This window comes from Mauremys mutica, chromosome 7 (assembly GCF_020497125.1).
Source record: "Mauremys mutica isolate MM-2020 ecotype Southern chromosome 7, ASM2049712v1, whole genome shotgun sequence".
Taxonomy (NCBI): domain Eukaryota; kingdom Metazoa; phylum Chordata; order Testudines; family Geoemydidae; genus Mauremys; species Mauremys mutica.
In genome coordinates this window covers 49,546,643-49,567,578 of record NC_059078.1, presented here as the reverse complement: position 1 = coordinate 49,567,578, position 20,936 = coordinate 49,546,643, and the positions used below count along the sequence as shown (strand labels likewise).

Sequence of the window (20,936 nt, the reverse complement as noted above, 5' to 3'; positions counted from 1 at the left end):
AGTGGAATTCACCCTCCCCGCAGTCATTGTAAAACTGCTGGGCTCAGTGCCCCCTTCTCAGACACTGCTCTCTCAGATTAAATGAATCCAGCTCGAAAACAGGGTGGCTGCTGCTATAAGATTAAAAAAGGAGAAGCAGATTTTGCATCTAAATTAGCATTTAATCAAGTAGATTAAGAGACTACTGGGTTTATGGGAGGGTGGTAGGAGCTATGGCAGCTAATTCTATGCATCTGGGATCAAGTGCAGCATTTTAACCCTCTGGGCACCAGGATTTTCCAACACATGTTGCTCATGTCAGGTACATTAATTCATACAAGCCATTAGCTGCAGTGCAGTGAACCAGGGCTCGGGGGATCATCAGCCCAGCATTTCACATCTGACCAAGGGTTGTGGTGGATTCCCCAACACTGACAATTTTAAAATCAAGATTGAGTACATTAAAGATTTGCTTTACTTCAAACAGCTTGCAGCTTATAGCTTATTCTTCCTCACGGGGATGAGAAGCATCATCTGGTCCCCAGTAGCATAGGAGTGGGCATGTGCTGAGCAGTCGTACCCGACCTTCTGCTTCCCTTGGGCCCTGACTAGGTTTCCCCTGGCCAAGCCCATGATCTCAGCAAACTTTTCCCAGAAGGTCAGTACATACTCCACCATGGATTCTCCATCAGGAGAGGCCTTCCCCTCCCACTCATCCCTCATCAACTCTAGGGGTCCCCTCACTTTCCTCCCATACAGCAACTCGAACGGGGAAATCCTGTGGATTCCTGGGGCACTTCCCTGTATGCAAACAGCAGGTGGGGTAAATATTTGTCCCAGTCCTGCAGGTGCTGGTCCATAAAGGTTTTCAGCATCATCTTTAAAGTCCCATTGAATCTCTCCACCAGCCCATTGGACTGAGGGTGATGCACCGAGGCCCAGGTGTGTGGGACCCCACACTTCTCCCACAAGCACTGGAGCAGGGTTGACATGAAGTTGGACCCCTGGTCTGTAAGGACCTCCTTGGGGAACCCTACTCTGCTGAAAATGGTCAGCAGTGCGTCTGCTACGGTCCCTGCCTCAATCGACGACAAGGCCACCGCGTCGGGATAGCGCCTCGTGAAATCCACCACCAGCAGAATGTATTTCTTCCCTGCTGAGGGGCCCCACTATGTCCATAGCCACCTCTGGAAAGGCTCCTCTATGATAGGCAAGGGTCTCAGAGCTGCTTTACACTTATCCCAGGCCTTCCTCACCCTCTGGCAGGAGTCACAGGACCTGCAACACTGTTGGACCGTGTCAAAGACCCCAGGCCAGTAAAAGTTGTGCAGCAGCCTCTGCCTGGTGCACTGGATGCCCCAAAAGGGGAATATCGTGGGCCAAGTACAATAGTCTGTGGTGGTACCTTTGGGGGACCACCAACTGCCCCCTGGCATTCCAAGGTTCAGTTCGCCCTGAACCAGCCCATTCCCAGTATAAGAATCCCTTCTCCCGAAGGAATCCTGGTGGTCCTCCCCCTGGGATCCTGCAGCACTGTGGCCAGCAAGGGCCCTCAGCTTCTCTAAGGAAGGATCCTACTGCATCTCTGTCTGGAATTCAGCTGCTGGGTTTCAGGGTACAGCCTGATTGGCTGTGCCTCAGTTTCCCTACCTTGGGACAGAGGCTCTGGCCCAGTCCTGTCAAGCCCTACCCTTGGTGCTTCAGTCCCCTCCTTCAGGAGGTCCCGCATCCCACGCTGGCTCTGGCTCCAGGTAAGGACCAGGGCGCTCCGAGTGTCAGCCAGCCAGTCCTCCAAATAATTACCCATTAGCACCTCGGTAGGCAGGTGATCAAGCACCCCAACCTCTTCGGGTCCCTCCTTAGCCCCCTCATTTCAGGTGTATCCCCGCTACAGGCACCTTGACAGGGGGCCCAACACTCCCCTCAGGGTCATGTATGCATTGGGCACTAGCTGGTCTGGGTCCTCCACTACAGGCCACGCCAGTGTCACTTCTGCACCCATGTCCCAGAACCCCTGGATGCTCCTTGTACCCATTGTCCCCTGGGGCCTGTCCCACACTCACCCAGAGGATTGAGTATGGGTGCTCTGGAACTGGAGCCCTGCCTTTGAGAGGTCTCTGGGTGACTCCCCTTCCGAGTCCCCGATGTGGGTCTCCCTCCTCCCCCATATCTGCTGTCCACAAACTCATCCACCAGTGCCCCCGCACTGTGCAGATCTTTAGGCTTCCGGTCCCCTAACCACACCTTAAGGTCAGGAGGGCAAATGTCAAACAGCTGCTCCAACCCCACCAGGTTATACATGGCCTCTGCGGGAGTGGCCCCTGTGCCCTTCCCCCACTTGCGGAGATATTCCCCCAGCAGGCTGGCAACCTTCTTGTAAGTGACGCCCGAGGTCTTGCCTACACCCTAGAATAGTTTCCTGTACGCCTCAGGGGTCAGTTGAAGCTGCAGCAGCAAAGCCTGTTTGAACAGGTCATAGTCCCCCATCTCAATACCATCCATTTGGCTGAATGCCTCTATGGCCTTCGGACCCAGCAGGGGGGTTAGCCTGTCTGCGGGGTCAATCTGGTGCAGATCACAGGCCTTCTCAAAGGCTGTAAGGTAGGCCTCAATATCCCCCCTCTTTAAACTGAGGCAGCAGTTTGGTGTCTAGATTCCACACAGAACTGACGTCTTGGGGCCCTTCCCCACTTACCCCCTGGCATGTCCTCTTGGCCTGCCTCTCTTCTAACTCCAACTCATGCTTCTGCTGTTCTGCACAGTCTGCCAGCCTCCGCTTCTTTGCTTTCCAGCTGCTTTGCTTTCAGCTCCAGCCTCCGCAGCTCCTCCAGGGAGAAACCTGACTGGGGAGTTGGACTCCTGGCCGCTACATGGACTGCCCCCACAGCTACTCCCCAGCTCTCCGGGCATCCTGGGAGCCCCCCAGGATCTGGAGCCTGTTCCTCAGACTGATCATTCTCTACAAGCTAAGCCATCAGCTGCTCCTTAGTGAGCCTCCCCACGCTCAGCCCTCTCCCCCTGCACAGATGTGCTAGGTCCCTCTCACGGAGCTTGTTATAGGCCATTTCCACACTGGTTCCTTAAATTTCCTTGTTTTATCACTGGCAGCCACTCACTGCAAAGGGCCTGCACTCACAGCCAACTGTCTACAGGATGCATCCACAAACCATCCTCTGCTACCACGTTGTCATGGACTCTCAGGATGTGCCCGCTCTTGGCCCATACGGTCCCTGAGGTGACCCCCATTCAGTGTGACAGCCCTTCTCGAGGGTTCACTCTCTCTCAGGGGTTAAGCCCCTTCACCTCCTGGAACCACACCTCTGAGCCTTAGCACACCTGTGAGTCGCCGTTGGCCCCCTCAGGGAATCCACTCGCTCTGGACCCCCAGGGCCTCCACTCCCAGAGGGAATAATGCAACCCTGTTCTCTAGACCGGAGTGACTCTCAGCCAGAGTAAAACAGGAGGGTTTTTTGAGCGTCTGACCACAGCATAGGAAACTCTCAGGACCCTCAGGGCTGGCCTCCCTCAGCACAGTACATCTAAGTCTCCCCTGCATCCAGGTGGGCTCTGGCTGGTCTCCCCAGTCCCAAGCCCTCTGCTTTCCAGCTGGTCATCCAGTACCACCTGCCCCCAAGCCGTCTCTGTCCTTCGTCTTCGATCCAGGTAAACAGGGTCGCCTGGGCCTCCTCGCCTCTCATCCATCCTTTGTTCTTCACCGGCTGGTCAGGTCACCGGGCTCCACTCTCTCCACGGCCCATTGTCCTTCCACTGGCCAGAACCGGCTGAGTCGCCTAAGCTGGGCCTCCCCGTCACCACTGGTGGGGTATCCATTCTCCCAGGTTTTGGTTGGGGTCCCAAGTTCCATTGCTGGCCCTCTGTAACAACAAACTCCCTCTGCCATCACCTCATTAAACCAGTAACACCCAGAGGTCCCACCCCTCGGCATGCAAACCATTGGGAGGGGGGGAAATCAAGAAAATCCTCCACTTCGTCACACCTAACCCACAGGATTTCCAGTTATTCCAACCTGAACCCCTACCTCTCATCGCACCCTCACATGGCACGCCCCCATCACTCTCTCAGAGACTGGAAACCATCATGTGACTAAATGGGGGACTAAGATGAGACTCACTGAATTAGTTTCTCAAGGGACTGAGTTAGGATCTGAGCATGGCTTGCTAGGGATAAGAGCCCAGCCCCTAAATTCTTCTGCTACCAATGCCAACCAAACCCCAGGAGCCCTCGCCCCCAGCTCTGGTCTTGGCAGAGCCAGTCTCGTGTCCTGTGCTCTAGCAGCCACCTAGACTAAAGAGACAGCTGCTCTTAAACAGAGGGATCATCAATGGCTCAGAAAAACATACAGCTTGAAAGCTTCTGCCACACATTAGGATGGGACTCGGACTTACTGGTGATGTAGGGATCAGAGCAGATAAGTGAAATAAAATGAAATGGAAGGGTGACCCTCCAAACAGGACCTGGGCTTTGAGTGATCTACAAACTAAAGTGAGAGGCACTCTTTGAAATAATTGTTTATTGATACTGAAATTCCCGTATGTTTATTTCTCGGTTGACAAAACCTTCTTGTGTGGCCCTTTTAAAAAAAAAAGTCATCACACACGCACACTCCTCAATTTGGTAGCTGCCTCCCAGGGAAGTATACAAGCCGAAGTGGTATAGTCTTGGGGGGCTGGTTCTCAAGGAAAGCTTTTCCAGAGAAGCCCCCCCAAGCCCCCTCCAAAAAATCCCATCAGTACAGAGGAGGGGAAAAGGAGAGAGGAAACCAACATTTTAATCAAAGGGAGGGGAAAAAGCAGGTATTGGAAGAATTGTCAAGAGCCCCACCATAAAACAGATTTGCCATCTGACAAAGAATCAATGCACAGATGATTCATCCAAGCAGCAGTGAACGCGCAGGTTCTACCCAGTTCAGAGGCTGTGTTACAATTTAAATCACCGCGAAAGAAATTAGAGAAAAACCAAAGTAGCAACAACACAAATAAAATTAAACCCCTCTAGGACACCCACAGAAAGACTAGGGTTGATGTATGTCTATGGACTAGGCTCAAAGCTCTGTGGCCCCAGACTTTCCAGTCAATAATTCAAGGTAGGCAGCTGCAGCAACGGGGCGGTATTAAGCAATTACTTTGTAGCTAAATAGGCTTATCTAATGATCATGGCAAATTCCCAACTCAGGAATTTATTGTAGTCAGTTCTTGCCAGATAATTGGGGCCAGAGGGGAAAGGGTTAATATAGCAAAGGGATTAAGAAAAACTTCCTGCTCCTCAGATGAGTAACAAAACTAACTTTGAAAGGGAAAAAGGAAGCTGCAGGGTACTTTTTAACAACCACCACCACAAAAGTAAGAGAGAGAAAGTGCTGTATCACTTGCTGAGTTTGCCCTCTGGGATGCTGTGAGGGTCATCTAGTGGTCTAGCACACAGGCTTCAAAACTGGGACCTGACCAACCACGCACAGGGCAAATCCTGAGGCCGGATGAGTCCAGTGCCTCCACCCAGACAGTGCCATGGCCACCACTGAGGCGTACACCGTCAGCTAGCCCCAGTGGTGGCTACTGGCAGAGGTGGCCAGCGTAAGGCCTCTCTGGACAGACCAGTCCATGTCCTGTGCTGAAGAGACACACGCAAGTCCACCCCCCTTGGTGGTTGGCGCCCAGCCCTGCTTAGTGTCTTTGAGGAACCTCACATCACCACTGAAGAAAGCAAATGAGAACCAGAGCCCCAGCAGGAGAGAGAGCCCTTCCAAGACGCCAGCATTGGCTAACGGTTACCACCCAGAGACAGTCTAGACACATGGCATCAGCCGACTGTGGCTATTAAATGCTGGAATGAGATAGCCCTCTCCTCTTGAGGTTGCTGGAGGTGTCCCCTTGCTCCCTGCAGACAGCATTACTGGGGAGCAGACAGGACTGTGAGAAGATAGAAGGGATCACTCTGACAGGGGAGGTGGTGTGTTCACAGGTCACAGCTGAGGGGGGGCATCCTCAAAGGTAATGAGGCTGGACTCCTGGCTGGCTCCTTTCCCTGCAGCATTGGCATCCCGGCTGCTTTGGCTCTTCTCAGGGAGCAGCGGGCTGTCCACCTTGGGACCTCCCTCATCCTCATCGTCCTCCATGCTGGGCCACGCTGACTGGTCCTCCACGCGTTTCAACCGCTCATTCAGCGCCTTCAGGGCAAGTTGTCTGTAGGACAAGGACGAACATGCAGGGTTAGTGCAGGATCAGCTTCAGGCACTCCCAGGGAGAAGGGACAAGGCATGTGTTACAGCGTGCTGGGCACTTCATGGGTATTTGGGGGGAGCGAAGGACATCTTCCAATGCTTCTATCGACCATCTGTCCAGCCCAAATAACCACTAGAGTGGGAGCAAAAGAACTCTAATACAATAACCCTGCTCAGATTCCTGCCCACTCTCCTTTTGCTGCATTTCTGCCCCACTTCCTCTGGTTCAGTCTCTGAGTGGCTACTGTTCCCCATACATCAGTTATCATCCTTGGTGCTCCTACCTCCCGCTGGCTCGTAACTCGCTCCACCAAACCTGCATACAGCTCTCCATCCCTCTCGACTCAGGTGTATCTCCCGTTTATTCTGGCTGCTGCTTCTCCCAGTCTGCGACGGCTTTATGGTTTAGTCTAGCCCCCTCTGCTCATCTCCCCATGGCAGAGCACCCTCAGCAGCAGCAAAGAGTTAAGGACGTGTCCCTGCACTTCCCGCACATTGCCTATCTCCAGCAGAGGCAGTAGGGTTTTTGTGTCAGTTTCACTTGGCTGCTCTTGCCTGGGAGATGCTACGGGCAGTAGTGAATGCACCAACACAGTCCTCCTTGGTGGGCATTCCTTACAGGGGAATTTCACAGGGCAGAGGCCTAAGTGCCAGGGAAATGCAGAGCTCCTGCAGGTACTCCCAGGAGTGAAAATAACTTAAAGGACTTACATGCTGCAAAACGTCTGTTAGTCTATAAGATGCCACAGGATTCTTTGCTGCTTTTACAGATCCAGACTAACACGGCTACCCCTCTGATACTTAAAGGACTTACTGGTACGCCAGAGTCCTGAACAGGGGCGTGGCCTCAATCAGAAGAGGCGGGGCCTTTCAAGATTTAAAGGCCCTGGGGCTCCAGCTGTGGCTGGGAGCCCCAGGACCTTTAAATCACCCCGGAGCTACCAGCTGCAGAGGTGGCAGGGAGCCCCAGGGCTCAGAGGCGAATTAAAGGGCCCAGGGCTCCGGTTGCTGCAGAGCTCCGGGCCCTTTAAATCACCGCAGGAGCCCAGCTGCTGGAGCTTCGGCAGGGATTTAAAGGGCTCGGGGCTCTCCGCAGTGGCCGGAGCTCCAGGCCCTTTAAATCACCGCCGCGGAAGCCGGTCCAGTCTGGCACAGCGTACTGGCTCTTGCCGGTACACCATACCAGACTGGACCGGCTTACTTTCACCTCTGGTTACTCCCCAGATCTAGCCACCAATAAGCACAGACCCTCCTGTGGCTATGTCTTGGGTAACCTTGCTAAGATCTGAACAGATCAGGGTCTTCTGAAAGGCAGCAACCCACCAGGTTAGGCCATCAACACCAAGAACCACATTTGGTGAAAACACCGATGAATGGGACTTGGGAGGGTCTCCCAAGGGACAGAATCTTTCAGGATCTTGGCTTCAGTCAGGACAGCATCTGAACCAAGACCCTCTTCCTGCTGCCCTCCCCAAGTACAGTCAGTTGCACTTAAGGCGTATCCCTTGCGAATGCAGCATTGATATGAGACCCATGAGATTGTAAGGTCTCTGGGGCAGAGAGCATCTTTTACTATGTGTCTGAATAGCACCAACAGGGCCCTGATCCTGACAGCCTTATGGGCACTATTGCAGTAGTAATAAATACTAATAGGGACTGGGCAGCGAGTCTGTGATCCAGTTTAGGCAATAGAAGGATTTCAGCCAGTCTGAACACAGAAGAGAGAACATTCTCCTCCCACACACTACACTGAAATCTTCAGAGACAAAGGACACAGATTTCAAACCCTGGCCTCTGAATTAGGGCCCCTAGGTCCTCACTGGGAGCTCAAAGTGGCTCCTAAGATGTGTATTTGAACAATCTGACTTACTGGACAGTACTTCCTCCCTGGTCCTTCCACCTAACTCCTGCCCCCAGACACTGCTGGAGTCCTAGAAGGCAGCAGGACCAAACTGCAGCTTCCCTTCCTTGTGGGTATCACATCATTTGAAATATGGTGCTGGCAGAGAAACAGACAAGGTGCTAACCACAGAAGCAGCTTATCGAATCCCTCAGCCTGGCTGTAGCGTTAGATCACCCAGGAGCACTGTTCAGTGCCTCTGTTACTCTTCTGCTGCTAACATTATCCCTTGAATAAATCTCCCCCTCTTTTCTGGGAATGTCTGCTCATCAGCTGAGGTCAAGCCCCCACCCTTCTGAAGGGAAATTCTGAAGAGTGTGGGAGTGTTTGTGGAATATATGCATGCCAGAACACCAGGAGATTACACTTGGTGCAGGCCTGGGGGCATCCTGTGCCCCCATCTGCGCTGTGCTAACCAATGTCCATCCTCTCCTGGGAGAATCTCCCCTGGGCTGTTCCTACACAAACTGCTTCCCCCTAAGCATGCTGGCAGGAAATGCAACTGTGGAGTGAAACTGGCACCATCCTTGTCAGTTTTACTCCTGCTACCACTGGTTAACCACTAGAGTAGGAGGGACACAGGCTTCATCCTGGGGCAGAGAGAGGTATCTTCAATATCTTCATTAACGATCTGGAGGATGGTGTGGACTGCACCCTTAGCAAGTTTGCAGATGACACTAAACTGGGAGGAGTGGTTGATACGCTGGAGGGTAGGGCTAGGATACAGAGGGACCTAGACAAATTAGAGGATTGGGCCAAAAGAAATATGATGAGGTTCAACAAGGACAAGTGCAGAGTCCTGCACTTAGGACGGAAGAATCCCATGCACTGCTACAGACTAGGGACCGAATGGCTGGGCAGCAGTTCTGCAGAAAAGGACCTAGGGGTTACGGTGGACGAAAAGCTGAATATGAGTCAACAGTGTGCCCTTGTTGCCAAGAAGACTAATGGCATTTTGGGTTGTATAAGTAGGGGCATTTCCAGCAGATCGAGGGATGTGATCATTCCCCTCTACTCAGCACTGGTGAGGCCTCATTTGGAGTACTGTGTCCAGTTTTGGGCCCCACACTACAAGAAGGATGTGGATAAATTGGAGAGAGTCCAGCGGAGGGCAACAAAAATGATTAAGGGGTTGGAGCACATGACTTATGAGGAGAGGCTGAGGGAACTGGGATTGTTTAGTCTGCAGAAGAGAAGAATGAGGGGGGATTTGATAGCTGCTTTCAACTACCTGAAAGGGGGTTCCAAAGAGGATGGATCTAGACTGTTCTCAGTGGTAGAAGATGACAGAACAAGGAGTAATGGTCTCAAGTTGCAGAGGGGGAGATTTAGGTTGGATATTAGGAAAAACTTTTTCACTAGTAGGGTGGTGAAGAACTGGAATGGGTTACCTAGGGAGGCAGTGGAATCTCCTTCCTTAGAGGTTTTTAAGGTCAGGCTTGACAAAGCCCTGGCTGGGATGACTTAGTTGGGTTTGGTCCTGCTTTGAGCAGGGGGTTGGACTAGATGACCTCCTGAGGTCCCTTCCAACCCTGAGATTCTATGATTCTATGAGGTAAGAGACTGAAGTGGAAGGGAGAAAAAAAGGAGGAGACTGACAGGTCAGAGCACACATTGGCCAGTGGGTTTCTTGTTCTTTGGGCCAGAAGAGGCTGGGAGAGCTACTGACGCAGTTCAATCATTGCCTAGGGGTGGGGAAGTGCTATGTCAGGCAATGCTCCCATCTAGCTGCCCCCAGTTGGGAGAAAGGAGTAAAGGTAGCCTAGGAGATACCACTGCTGGATAAATATAAAAATGCAGATTAGTTTAAATTTGATTAACAAAATATATTTGTATTGTAAAGAGACCCTGACTAGCAAGTAGAAGGAATACCTTGAAATAATGAGTCATAAGGCCAGAGGGAATGAAGTGGGGAGGACATCTGGTTCAAAGACTAACTGATGAGATAAGGGGAAGTTTCTAAAAAGGCAGCCTCTGACCCATACGGGTGACTGTGGATGATTTTAAATAAAACAGAGAGAATCTGTCTTAAAATGAGCCAACATTGCCCTTCCCACCCTTCACACCAATGTTAAAGCTTATGTGAGCCCCGGTGCATTGAAAAACTGTTAGTCAGCAAGAGGGAGGGGAGGAAAGGCCTTGAGGATTGTAAATATTATCTGGATTAAGATTGGAAATAAGGGTGAACTGTCTCCAACTGGTTTTTAGCTGAGGTCAGTAACTGGCAATGACATCACTTGTTTGTTGAAGGGCAGAAAAAGTAAACTCTTAAAGGATTCATTGAGTCATGCAGATGTTATATGTTGCAGCAGACCAATATGGGTCTAAGCACGCCTGGGTTTAGCCCACTGAGTAAGTATGTTGATCAAATGCTTATGTGTTGTTACTATATTGGGTGTAATAAATTGCTTATTATTTAGGCTTTTAGGCATGTTCAAAGCAATTGTATAAACACTATTTGGCCTTTGGATTTAATAAAGGAATTTATGATTAAATTAGTGTTGTAGTAATACCCTGTGCAAAAATTAATAATTCCAACGTCACCCACAAAAACAAGAAGGGAGTGGTGAGACAGTAGCAGAGAAGCAAGAAGAGAGGGAAAGACAGGAACAAGGACCCAAGACAAAAGCCTGTTAAACAGAGAAATCCAGAGCTGTCCTGTCCCACCCCATGTCTCAGAAGTAATTTAACCCTCACTGCAACAGGAAGCCAGACCAGAAAGGTTAAGATATATGGAGCCAAACAGGTGCTTTATCTATTCTACATAAAAACAAGGACATTTGTTTTCCAAGTCAGTAATGGATTACAATGCAACCCTCACTGCAAGCTCCTGCAGAGAGTCTGCTCTGAATTTGCACTGGCTATTGACTCACATTTGCCATGCCACATTATATAGGAGTACTCATTATCTACTGGGAAATTATGCTGCATGGTACAAGATGCAGTCGGAGGAATGACACATTCCAGCTCTGAGTCATTTCTGTTCACTGCCCAGCCGTAGTTCAAGAGCCTACCAAATTTACTCACTGGATAGAAGGGGGGGGGGGGAGGAAACAACTGTCTCATCTCTAGAGGTGAGTTCCCTCTGAGACAGGGCTGAGGCATACTGACAAGGTAATTGGGGCTGGGGAGTTTGCACTGCTGCTCATCAGATCCCCATTTCTGTGGGTCGAGTCTCCTGGGCTCTTGAGCTGCCTGGTTTCACCATCACTAAAGTTGTTTTAAAACATACCCTGGTGTGTGCATCCAAAGGGAACAACTCCACATGAGTTCCTGGGACAAGGAGGGACTAGACGGAACTTAGCAGGTTTGTGATAACTGCCAAGGGCCTATGTCTGTTCCAGATCCCATATCACCTCACCATCTCAACAGGTCTCACCTGAAAGACGCCAGCAAATGGGAGAGAGAACTTGGAACCTGGGTCGGCTGGAGGAAGAGGAAGCGCTTGAACCAGCAACATGCGCCAGTGTTATTGCTCTCCCAGAGCTGGTTTAGTGGAAAGCAAACTGTCTCACCTTTTCTGAGGCAGAGCAGGGGCCAGGTGAGTCTACGCCCACCCATAACTAAAGGCCTGCCCCCTCAATTACAGGAGAGGAAGCACTAGGTCCAGGCTATAATCGATTGCTGGGGATAACCAAGGAGAAAACAGGAATGGGCTTGAGATTAAAGGCTGGAAATCAGGGAACCAGAAGAGACATGGAGTAGAGCACCCCAGACAGCGCCCACCACCCTTCAAAGGCATCCCAGGAATCAGTGGACACTGCCCAGAGATATGAGCAGACAAGAAATAGGCCCCATAGGTGCAGAGCACCTCTCCTCTCCGCCCCCCGCACCAGCCAGCTTTCTTCTCCTGGTATGATGGATGGTCATCTCAGCTAGCACCAGGAGGATGCTGACGAGCAGGTCCCATGACTTTGTGGGGGCGTGGATAGGGTGTGCAAGAATCAGGAGGTGCAGGGAAAAGTGCAACCAGAACCTCAGTAAGAGGTTTTGGAGAAGCCAGAAGAGGGGCTGCAACCTGACACATTCTACATACACGTGCGCCAGGGTCTCCCTCTCCCCACAAACAGGACAGGTGTGTGTGTGTGGGGGGGGGAGTTTGTGAATCATGCCAGGTACATGCCAGTGCTCATGGCACTGTGAAGGAGTCACATCCCCAGTGGGCTGTGGGACCAAAGTGGAGCACAGACTGGCCCACTGGGGTTCCTCACCCTCAGCAGGTGGCAGCAGGCCCCGCCACTTGATGTCAGGATGGAACCCAAGGGTGAGTAAATGGATAGTATGAAGCACGAGGATGTACAGATGTTCCCTGGGCCTGGTTCAGAGGTGGACCGACTGGCTGGATGTCGTTCAGCCAACTCAGATAACATGTTAGGGGCGGCTGAGGAGGCTCATGGGGCAGGGGCCTGATGAGTTCTGGAGGGCTGGAGTGAGTGGGGAGGACCTCCCACAGGAACTGCTCAAAGAAAGTAAGAGAAGCAGGAGGCTAGGCTGCCCTCACCTCATGGAACACGACAGGGGACATACAGGGTTGGCAGCCCCATGCGCTGGCCAAGGGGTCCACCCAGTCCCTCTGATCGTTGTCCAGGAGGTCTCTGATTCTGGTGGTGCCAGCCAGGACCATCATCTGGCACACCAGAGAGGACTCCTCCACCTGCACACAGCAATGGCGGGTTGTGTAGCAGCGGTTCTGTGAGGCGGTCCTCCCGCTCAGTGGCAGCTACAGACCTGGTCCCCAAGACTGACTTGCAGGTCCTCAGGAGGTCCTAGGAAAAGACTGGCAGCTCAGAGAAGCCTCAGGGGAGACCTCTGAGGTGGAGGCGGAGCACAGAGGCTTCGGCTGGCACCTCTCTGAACAAATCAATTCACTCCTAGGAAGCTTTAGTGAATTATGCTGAGACCCAGATGCTCTCTGATGTGACTAGAATATTGGTGTCAAGACACCAGCAGGGCAGGAATGCCTATTTCCACCCTCACTACAGGCACTCAGCTTCCACTCATGTCAATGGCAGCTTTGTACCTGGCACAGCTGCAAATCCGTGGCCTGGCCTGGCCAAGAATTCTTTCCAGTTTTTAAAGCCACTCCCCATGCTCTTTGCCCGTCTGCTTAAACCCATCACAGACTTAGGACAGAGAGCTGCCTCTGCAGAGGGACTCTTCACATCAGTCTCTTCACTGCTTTGCATAGTGCCCATGCCAGCAGCCATCTGCAGTTCTCACTGCCATTGTCTGTACACCCCATGTCAGTCAGAAAGGCCAAAGCAAGTTCTTCACATTGAAACTGGGCTCTGTGGGAGTCAACCTGGGTGGGTCCAGGAAGGGATTGAAGGATTTCAGATACAACTACTGTGCAGGCACTTAGGGCTCCCAATGGCTCACCCTAACAGAAGTGCTGGTCACATGCCCTCTCCGATATGTCACCAGGGAGGGAGACTTCAGAGAAAAAATACCCACATCAAGGAAACTGACCCTCTGGGTAAAACACCCAGTGTGCAGCTCAGAACAAGCCACAGGGGGAAGAGGCTGCAGCGCCCACATGGTCCGCACCTGCTCCAGAGTTAGCCATTCTAAAAGGCCAGCGAGCAGGTGTACTCTTCTCTGTCATCACATGAGCACGATCAACCCTCTACCCCAGGGGTCTCAAACTCAAATGACCCCGAGGGCCGCATGAGGACTAGTGCATTGGCCCGAGGGCCGCATCACTGACACGCCCCCTTGCTGCCCCTGGCCCCACCCCCAATCCACCCCTTCCATGAGGCCCCGCCCCTGCCCTGTCTCTTCTCCACCTCCTCCCCTAAGCGCGCGCAGTTTTAATAAATATATACACTCAGTAATGCACCTCACTCAAAGGACAAAACACGCACTTAGATTTACTGCCTAAGGCTCTGGGAGGGAGTTTGGGTGGGGGAGGGGGTCTGGATGCAGGCTCTGTGCTCGATGCAGGCTCCAGGCTGCGGCAGGGGGTGGGGGTGCAGGCTTTGGGACGGAGTTTGGGGATAGGAGGGAGTGCAGGGGTGAGGGCTGTGGGGGTGAGGGGTACATGATGCAGGAGGGGGCTCAGGGCTAGGGAAGAGGGTTGGGCTGTGGGGTGAGGGCTGTGGATGAGGGGTTCATGATGCGAGGGGGCTCAGGGCTAGGGAAGAGGGTTGGGCTGTGGGGTGAGGGCTGTGGATGAGGGGTTCATGATGTGGGGGCGCTCAGGGCTGGGGCTGAGGATTAGGGTGCGGGGGGAATGAGGGCTCTGGCTGGGGCTGAGGGTTTGGGGTTGGAGAGGCTCAGGGTAAGGGAAGCCTGCCTTGCCAGTACTGGCGGAGGGCAGGCACTAGGACCCTGCGGCAGCAGACAGCAAATCTGCTGGGAGCCCTCTGGGCAGCAGGCAGGGGAGAGGCGCGCTGCGTTCTGTCAGGCAGGGACGCAACACAACGCGGCGGAGGGGGGGGAACACGCGGAGGGGGGGTGGCAGGCGGGGGCTGGGACCTGCTCCAGGCAGGGTCGCGGCGGCGGGGGGAGACCTGCAGTGGCCGGGGCCGATCCAGGCAGGACGGGGGGGGGGGGGCGGGAAGAGACCCAGCTCCAACTATTGCTGGAGCAGGGCGCCCAGCCCTGAATATTGCTGGGGCCCGGGCCCCACACAAATATATAACCTGCCGCCTATGCCCCCCGGCCCGGCCCAGCCCCGGCGGGTCTCGCTTCCCTTCCCCGCCCCCCCCAGCCCGGCCCCGGCGGGTCCCGCTTCCCTTCCCCTGGCCCGGCCCCGGCGGGTCCCGCTTCCCTCCCCCAACCCCCGGCCCGGCGGGTCCCGCTTTCCCCCCCCCTTACCCGAGCGCGTCTCCGGCGAGGCCTGAGCTCCGTCCCGCTCAGAGCCGCGTGGTGAGGGGGCGGGGCTGGGAGCTCCACGCCGAGCGCAGCGCTCAGCCCAGAGCTCCCAGCCCCGCCCCCTCCCCACGCGGCTCGGATCGGGGCGGGGCTCAGGCGCTCGGATGGAGACTCGGCGCTCTATGCGCCGAGGCTCCAGGAGAGGGGCGGAGGCGGGAGCCTCCGCTTTTCTCTTGGGGGCCCCTGCGGAGCTCCCCTGGGGAGCTCCACGGGCCGCAGGGAAGAGCTCCGCGGGCCGCATGTTTGAGACCCCTGCTCTACCCTGAAATGCGAAGCTTTCATTTAAAACTCAGCCCGCAGTTATTGTAAGGCAATAGCGACAGCACTTCTGGATGGGCTACAATAGTGTTTCTCAAACTGGGGTCGCTGCTTGTGTAGGGAAAGCCCCTGGCGGGCTGGGCCGGTTTGTTTACCTGCCCTGTCCGCAGGTCCAGCCGATCGCGGCTCCCATTGGCCGCGGTTTGCTGCTCCGGGCCAATGGGGACTGCTGGGAGCGGCGCGGGCTGAGGGACTTACTGGCCACCGCTTCCAGCAGCTCCCATTAGCCTGCAGTGGCGAACCATGGCCAGTGAGAGTTGCGCGGGGCAGGTAAACAAACTGGCCCAGCCCGCCAGGGGCTTTCCCTACACAAGCGGTGACCCCAGTTTGAGAAACACTGGGCTACAAGAAGCCAGTTTGACAGCCAGCTCCAAGGAGGAGGAAAAAAGATCTGGCTAGTAGGACATTTCAGAAGCCCAATCCAGGCCAACAATGCAGGCAGCTAGGAAGGTGATATGAAGCTGGGAAGAGCTTTCCTCCACAGCAGAAGGGCTGGATTTCCAAGAAAGCTCAGATCTATGGCATCAGCAAATATGTACAGATGGTTTTTATTATAAGTTCGGCAACTGCACTGGAGCCAAACCCTCCTTTTCCCCTCCAGGCTTCCTAGCAGGGACTCCTTCCTCAGTCCTCCAAATCTAGGCAAAACAAAGCAATCAGTCTACCCAGAATACACCTTGACTACAGTGCATCCTATAGTGCTCTGGATACCTGGCATTGGCAGCTTCTGTGGAAACAGGGAGTGCAATGTGGGGATTCATAAAAGAGGGCACACAGCAACCCCCTGAACTGTCAGTGCATGTTGTACTCTAGTTATTTGCTTTCCCACACTAACCACGTTCTCCACCCAGGCATGCAATCTCATTTCAGCTCCTTTCCTCCCCTCTAGCAGGATCCTCCACATCTCCAGTACTCCTAGCAGGATTCCTCCACTTTAATCCCTCCCGGCACGTGATGCCACCTTCTGACAGGGGCTACCTATGAACATTCCTACTTAACCTGCCAGTGGAGGGGATGTGGAGGGACAGAGGGGTTCTCTCTCCACTGCACTTTTGTCCTCAATCCCAACAGCCCATCTGCAACCAAGAAACCATGCGTTTGGGCGGGAATTTAACCCGTCGCCAGCTCCCTTTTATCCTCAACTGATATAACAAAAGTCTGTTCCACTGCATGAAGCAATATATGACGACTTCTGCTTTAAGAATGGCCATCCAGTTGAATGCCAGGTGGAAAGCACCTGAGGCTGAGCAGCTACCTACAGGGCCTGATCTGGCAGAGAGCCAAATGCTCTCAACTAAGTTCGGCAGAAGGCACCTAGCAGAGCTGGGCCCAGAAACGCCCATTACATTGAGCCATCATTAACAAGAACGTGATTAGCTGGCAACTTTTTTCAGCAGGTTCTTAGCTCCATTTCACTCTGAATGCTCCAAGCTGGGGCTTGAGACTTATTTAAGCCAATCTTTCCTGAACAGCCTGTGGGAAATTACTAACTGGGCAGCTGTGCAGATGTGGCAGCTGCTCAGGTTACTGCCACCTGACTAGCTCTAGCAGAAGCTTGAATCAGTTACCATTATTCCAAGCCCTATCTCCCCCAAACAGGACTAACCTGAATACAGGGAAATGTTTACACTGAAGACAATAAAATGTGAAGGTTTCTTGCCTCACTTGCTTGCGAAACTCATGAAACACATGATCAGACTGCACAGTCAACTGAGAAGTTAAAGGGAATGTGTGCAAAATCTGACTATGAATAAAAGGGTTCATGAAAAATTTACAACAGTGTTTGCAATTTTTCTTTTTAAATATTTTGCCATTGAGTTCAAACCCAACCAGCTGCCTGGATTCAACAGATCAAGGAAGTGAAAGTGACGAGAAAAGGTGAAACTGACTCAGCTCATTTTCTTCCCCATACTGGAAAAGGGAGGAAGAGTAAGCTAGCATGACTGGCAAAGAGCAAATTAAGGCCTCAGTCACGTGGAGACTCATGAACCTTCGGCCCACTGATTTCAACAGGAATACTCTTGCACTTGAAGTTAAGCATGTGCACAGGGACTAGATTATTAAAATGGCAAGGATCTAAGCCATGTATTAGGAACAAAGATAATATTTTTAAAAAAGGAAGGTTCAACAGCTTCTCTTGAATTCTTAAATAGGAATGATGAGATGGCTCCCACTTCTGAAGTGGGCTCCACTGCTGATGGAATGTTCTGGTTTGATGCACGGAAAGTTCCTTTCCTTGGGTAGTTTTATTTTTCTCTGCACTGGAAATTCCTTTTTTGGGATGGGGTGGGGTGAGGGGGGAAATAGGTAGTAAGAGGTGAACTAAAAGGATTGCTTCCTGCTGACCTCAGGGTTTCACTCCCCTTAAGAGACCTTGTCTGTACAAGGATCCCCTTCAGAACTTCTTGTGATTATCATCGCTGAAGTTTTACTAGCAATAGCAATGGTTGGAGTGCTACTGTGCACAAGGCATGAGTATTTTTAACAGTGTGTGGGGCAGATCTGCTCTCAGTAGAGCCAGATGACATAGGCCCTAAAATGCAGCTGTCCCACATCAGGGCCTCCACTGCTGCTGTCACCAGTAGGGCTCCACCAGGGAACAAATCCTAGTGCAGACAATAGTTGATGGCTCCCCGATGTCAGATGCAGGGGGTAAACACAGAGCCCTGAATTCAGATTGTGAGAGGCAAGTAAAGGAGGGGCAGATTTTCAAATATTCCCCTTTTAAAAATAATCCTTAAAACATTTAAACCCAGACACAGTAATTTGAAACCAAGCAGTTTTGTGGTCTTATTAAAACTCATCTCAATTCACCTTTAGTAGGTATCTAGCACTGGGTATGCTGCATGAACTCATGATCTCTAACCACACAATATATTTCAAGGGAACATACAATACCTTCTCCTCTCAGCATCCTGTGGGTCTGTTCCAGGCAGGCTGATGGTGATGGATGAAGGAGCACCGACATCGTAACGCTTCACTGTTTTCCGGCAAACTTTTACCTTCACCAAGATGCCATGCACCAAGTTGGCCACCAAACCAATCACGGGCTGCAGGATCTCGGGGAAGAACGTGGCAAAGGCAAAGTGGTCTGACATGTCTCCACGTCCCCTACTGTGCCGCTGGTAGAAACGAAGATAGATCCAGCTGGAGAGGACCCCAAAGCCATAAGAGGCCAATAGGTTGCTTTCAATTAGGGTGGTCAGCCTCAGAACAGCCAAGATAAGGAGTAAGAGCATAGGGACTACTTTCATCCGCACCTGGGGCACCTTCAGGACAGTGCTGTCACCCATGGTCTGCTTGAGGGCCACCAAGACCCCACCGAGGAAGCCCAGCATGCCATGAATGCGAACGGTAAACAGGTACAAGAGATTGAATGACCCCACATAGGTGAGAAAGTAGGCAAAGGCTCCCAGAAGCCCAACTGAGATATTCACCACTGCAAAGAAGATCAGGAGCTCCAGTGCTCCCCACAGGGGCTCCAGCAGCCTGCCAGCCAGCACTACTGTGGCCAGGCTCACGCCAACGTCCCAGACATGCTTCTCCACCACACTGTGTGTGGCCAACGTCCAGATCCAAAAGTTGGGTGGAAAGAGGTAACCGGGAGTCACGCCAAGCCCGAACACTGTGTCCACAGCAAAGGATAGAAGGTAGAGCAGGATGACAGCGGCACAGATGGACTTCACCACCACACTGGTGCTGGCCAGCACAGCCAGAAAATGCTGCCGGGCTACTGGGAGGTAGCGGTTCATGTTGAATCTCTGCCCCCACACACCTTCACTGAACCAGTCAGAGGCCTTGATTTGATTTTTTTGGGGGAGTCATGCATCCAGCAGCCCCCTCTCCACCTCTTCCTCAGTATGGATAGAGCAGACTTCAGTCCTGACACCGGCCACCACAGGCACCAAGAGGGGGGACGACAGAGCTCTCCGCCCTGCTGATCAGCCTCCCCCTCCCGACAGCACAGCAGGGGACTGTTACCCTGCCTGCCGGAGAATCCAAAAGGGACGAGCCCAGATCCCCTTGGCCCTGTTACCCAAAATGCTCAGATACCGCAAAGCCCCACTGGAGTGCCTCCACCACACCCTGTGCCCCCTGCCCCCCGTTACCCCACCCCCGCTCGTCCGTCCCGGCCTGGGCCCCCTGCACCCCGTTACCCCACCCCCGCTCGTCCGTCCCGGCCTGGGCCCCCTGCACCCCGTTACCCCAGCGGGCGGGGCAGAGCCCGGCTCCCCTTGGCTGTGTGCGCACGGGGGGGAGGGGAGGGCAGGTCCCGAGCCTAGGGGCGTGTCCCCGGGCCTGCCACTCACGCCCCCTTCACCTCAGGGGGCTGCCCGGCCTCTCTCCTGGGCCTGCCCCAGGCCTGGCCCCGCGGGCCTCACTCAGCCTCGGCCCCTCCCGACCGCTCCGCCCGACCCCGCCTCCCGCGCCTGGCTGCAGCCCCGCTCGGCACCCCACGCCGCTGACTGCTCCCCCGGGCCCGGGCCGCCCCGCGGCCGCTCGGTGCCTCACTCACTCACTCACTACCCCGCCGAGAAGCGACGCGGACAAACAGGGCACTGCGCCTGCGCAACACCTTCAGGGCCCGCCTGGTGCACGCCGGGTATTTGAGTCTCGAGGCCGTGCACTGCCACGGGACGCAAAGGGGAGAAGAACGAAAAGTCCCAGCATGCACCGGGTTGGCCGGAACCAGGGGCGCCGTTGGCGAAAGGGATGCTGGGGGATGTAGTTTTGGGTAGGGATGAAGTTCTCCAGGGCAGTGGGAAACTGGCCCGTGCGCTCGCTCAGACCGTGTGTGTCCACGAGCCGCCGTGGGGGGAAGCGCAGCGCAGCGCGGGATGTGGCTGTCCCAGGGCACCCCGATCCACACTGGCCAGGGATTCCCTTGTGCCCAGGCTCGGGGCAGGGCCTCAAAACAGAATCCCAGCCCTGACCTAGGGAGCTGGGGGCCGGGAGGGGCCCAGGGGTGGGGAAATGGGACCTGCCTCGTCGCTTCCTGCAGCCGCACTGCTAGCCAGCCTCTGCAGCAGGGAACGGGTCTAGTGATGTAGGGACACCAGATCGCAAGTGTGAAAAATCAGGACATCTTTTTGGGGAGGGGTCTGTAGTGGTTGCATATATAAGACAAAGCCCCTAATATCAGGATGTCTGGTCACCCTAAGGCAGTGAGGTGTGATGGAACTGCAAACCTGGGCACTCCATGCTCCCCAGGCATCAGGGCACCTTCCTCCTGGGAGATAGGACAGACTGGAAAGAGGGGGAAGCCCTGGTGGGGACAGGGCTGGCTCCAGGGTTTTTGCCGCCCCAAGCAGCAGGATAAAAAACAAAGCCACAATTGCGATCGGTGGCACTTCGGCAGCAGCTCCACCGTGCCACTTCATTCTTTGGCGGCAATTCAGGGGCCGGGATGGAGGGACTTTCCTGTTGGCCGCCCCAAGCACCTGCTTGCTGCACTGGTGCCGGCCCTGGGTGGGAGTTAATCATGAGGGGTCCTATCCTCAGCTTGCCCATCCTCATACTCCTTCATCCAGCGAGGCCACGGGGGTTGCAAAATCCAGGGCTAAACCCTGGAGTTTTTTGTAAGACCAACAGGGACACTAGGGGGAATTCCAGCTTTCCAGGGGT

The 20,936-nt window shown here is 53.7% G+C and overlaps 1 protein-coding gene across 1 annotated transcript; it reads right to left on the bottom strand.

Annotated features, from left to right (window-relative positions):
- Positions 1–4,495: 4,495 nt before the first annotated feature.
- TMEM115 (transmembrane protein 115) lies at positions 4,496–19,416 on the bottom strand. The gene is made up of 2 exons (XM_045024395.1): positions 18,210–19,416; positions 4,496–6,179 (listed from the first exon to the last, which is right to left on the bottom strand). Exons 1-2 carry the CDS (start codon positions 19,061–19,063, stop codon positions 5,960–5,962), a joined length of 1,074 nt encoding a protein of 357 aa, XP_044880330.1. The 5' UTR covers positions 19,064–19,416; the 3' UTR covers positions 4,496–5,959.
- Positions 19,417–20,936: the final 1,520 nt, after the last annotated feature.

What these genes read in the sequence shown, in the direction of transcription:
- TMEM115 (XM_045024395.1), bottom strand. Translation starts at nt 19,063, where the DNA reads ATGAACCGCTACCTCCCAGTAGCCCGGCAGCATTTTCTGGCTGTGCTG. An exon ending in CAGGATGCTGAGAGGAGAAG is followed by an intron (nt 6,180 to 18,209) that starts GTATTGTATGTT and finishes CTTGTCCTACAG; the next exon opens with ACAACTTGCCCTGAAGGCGC.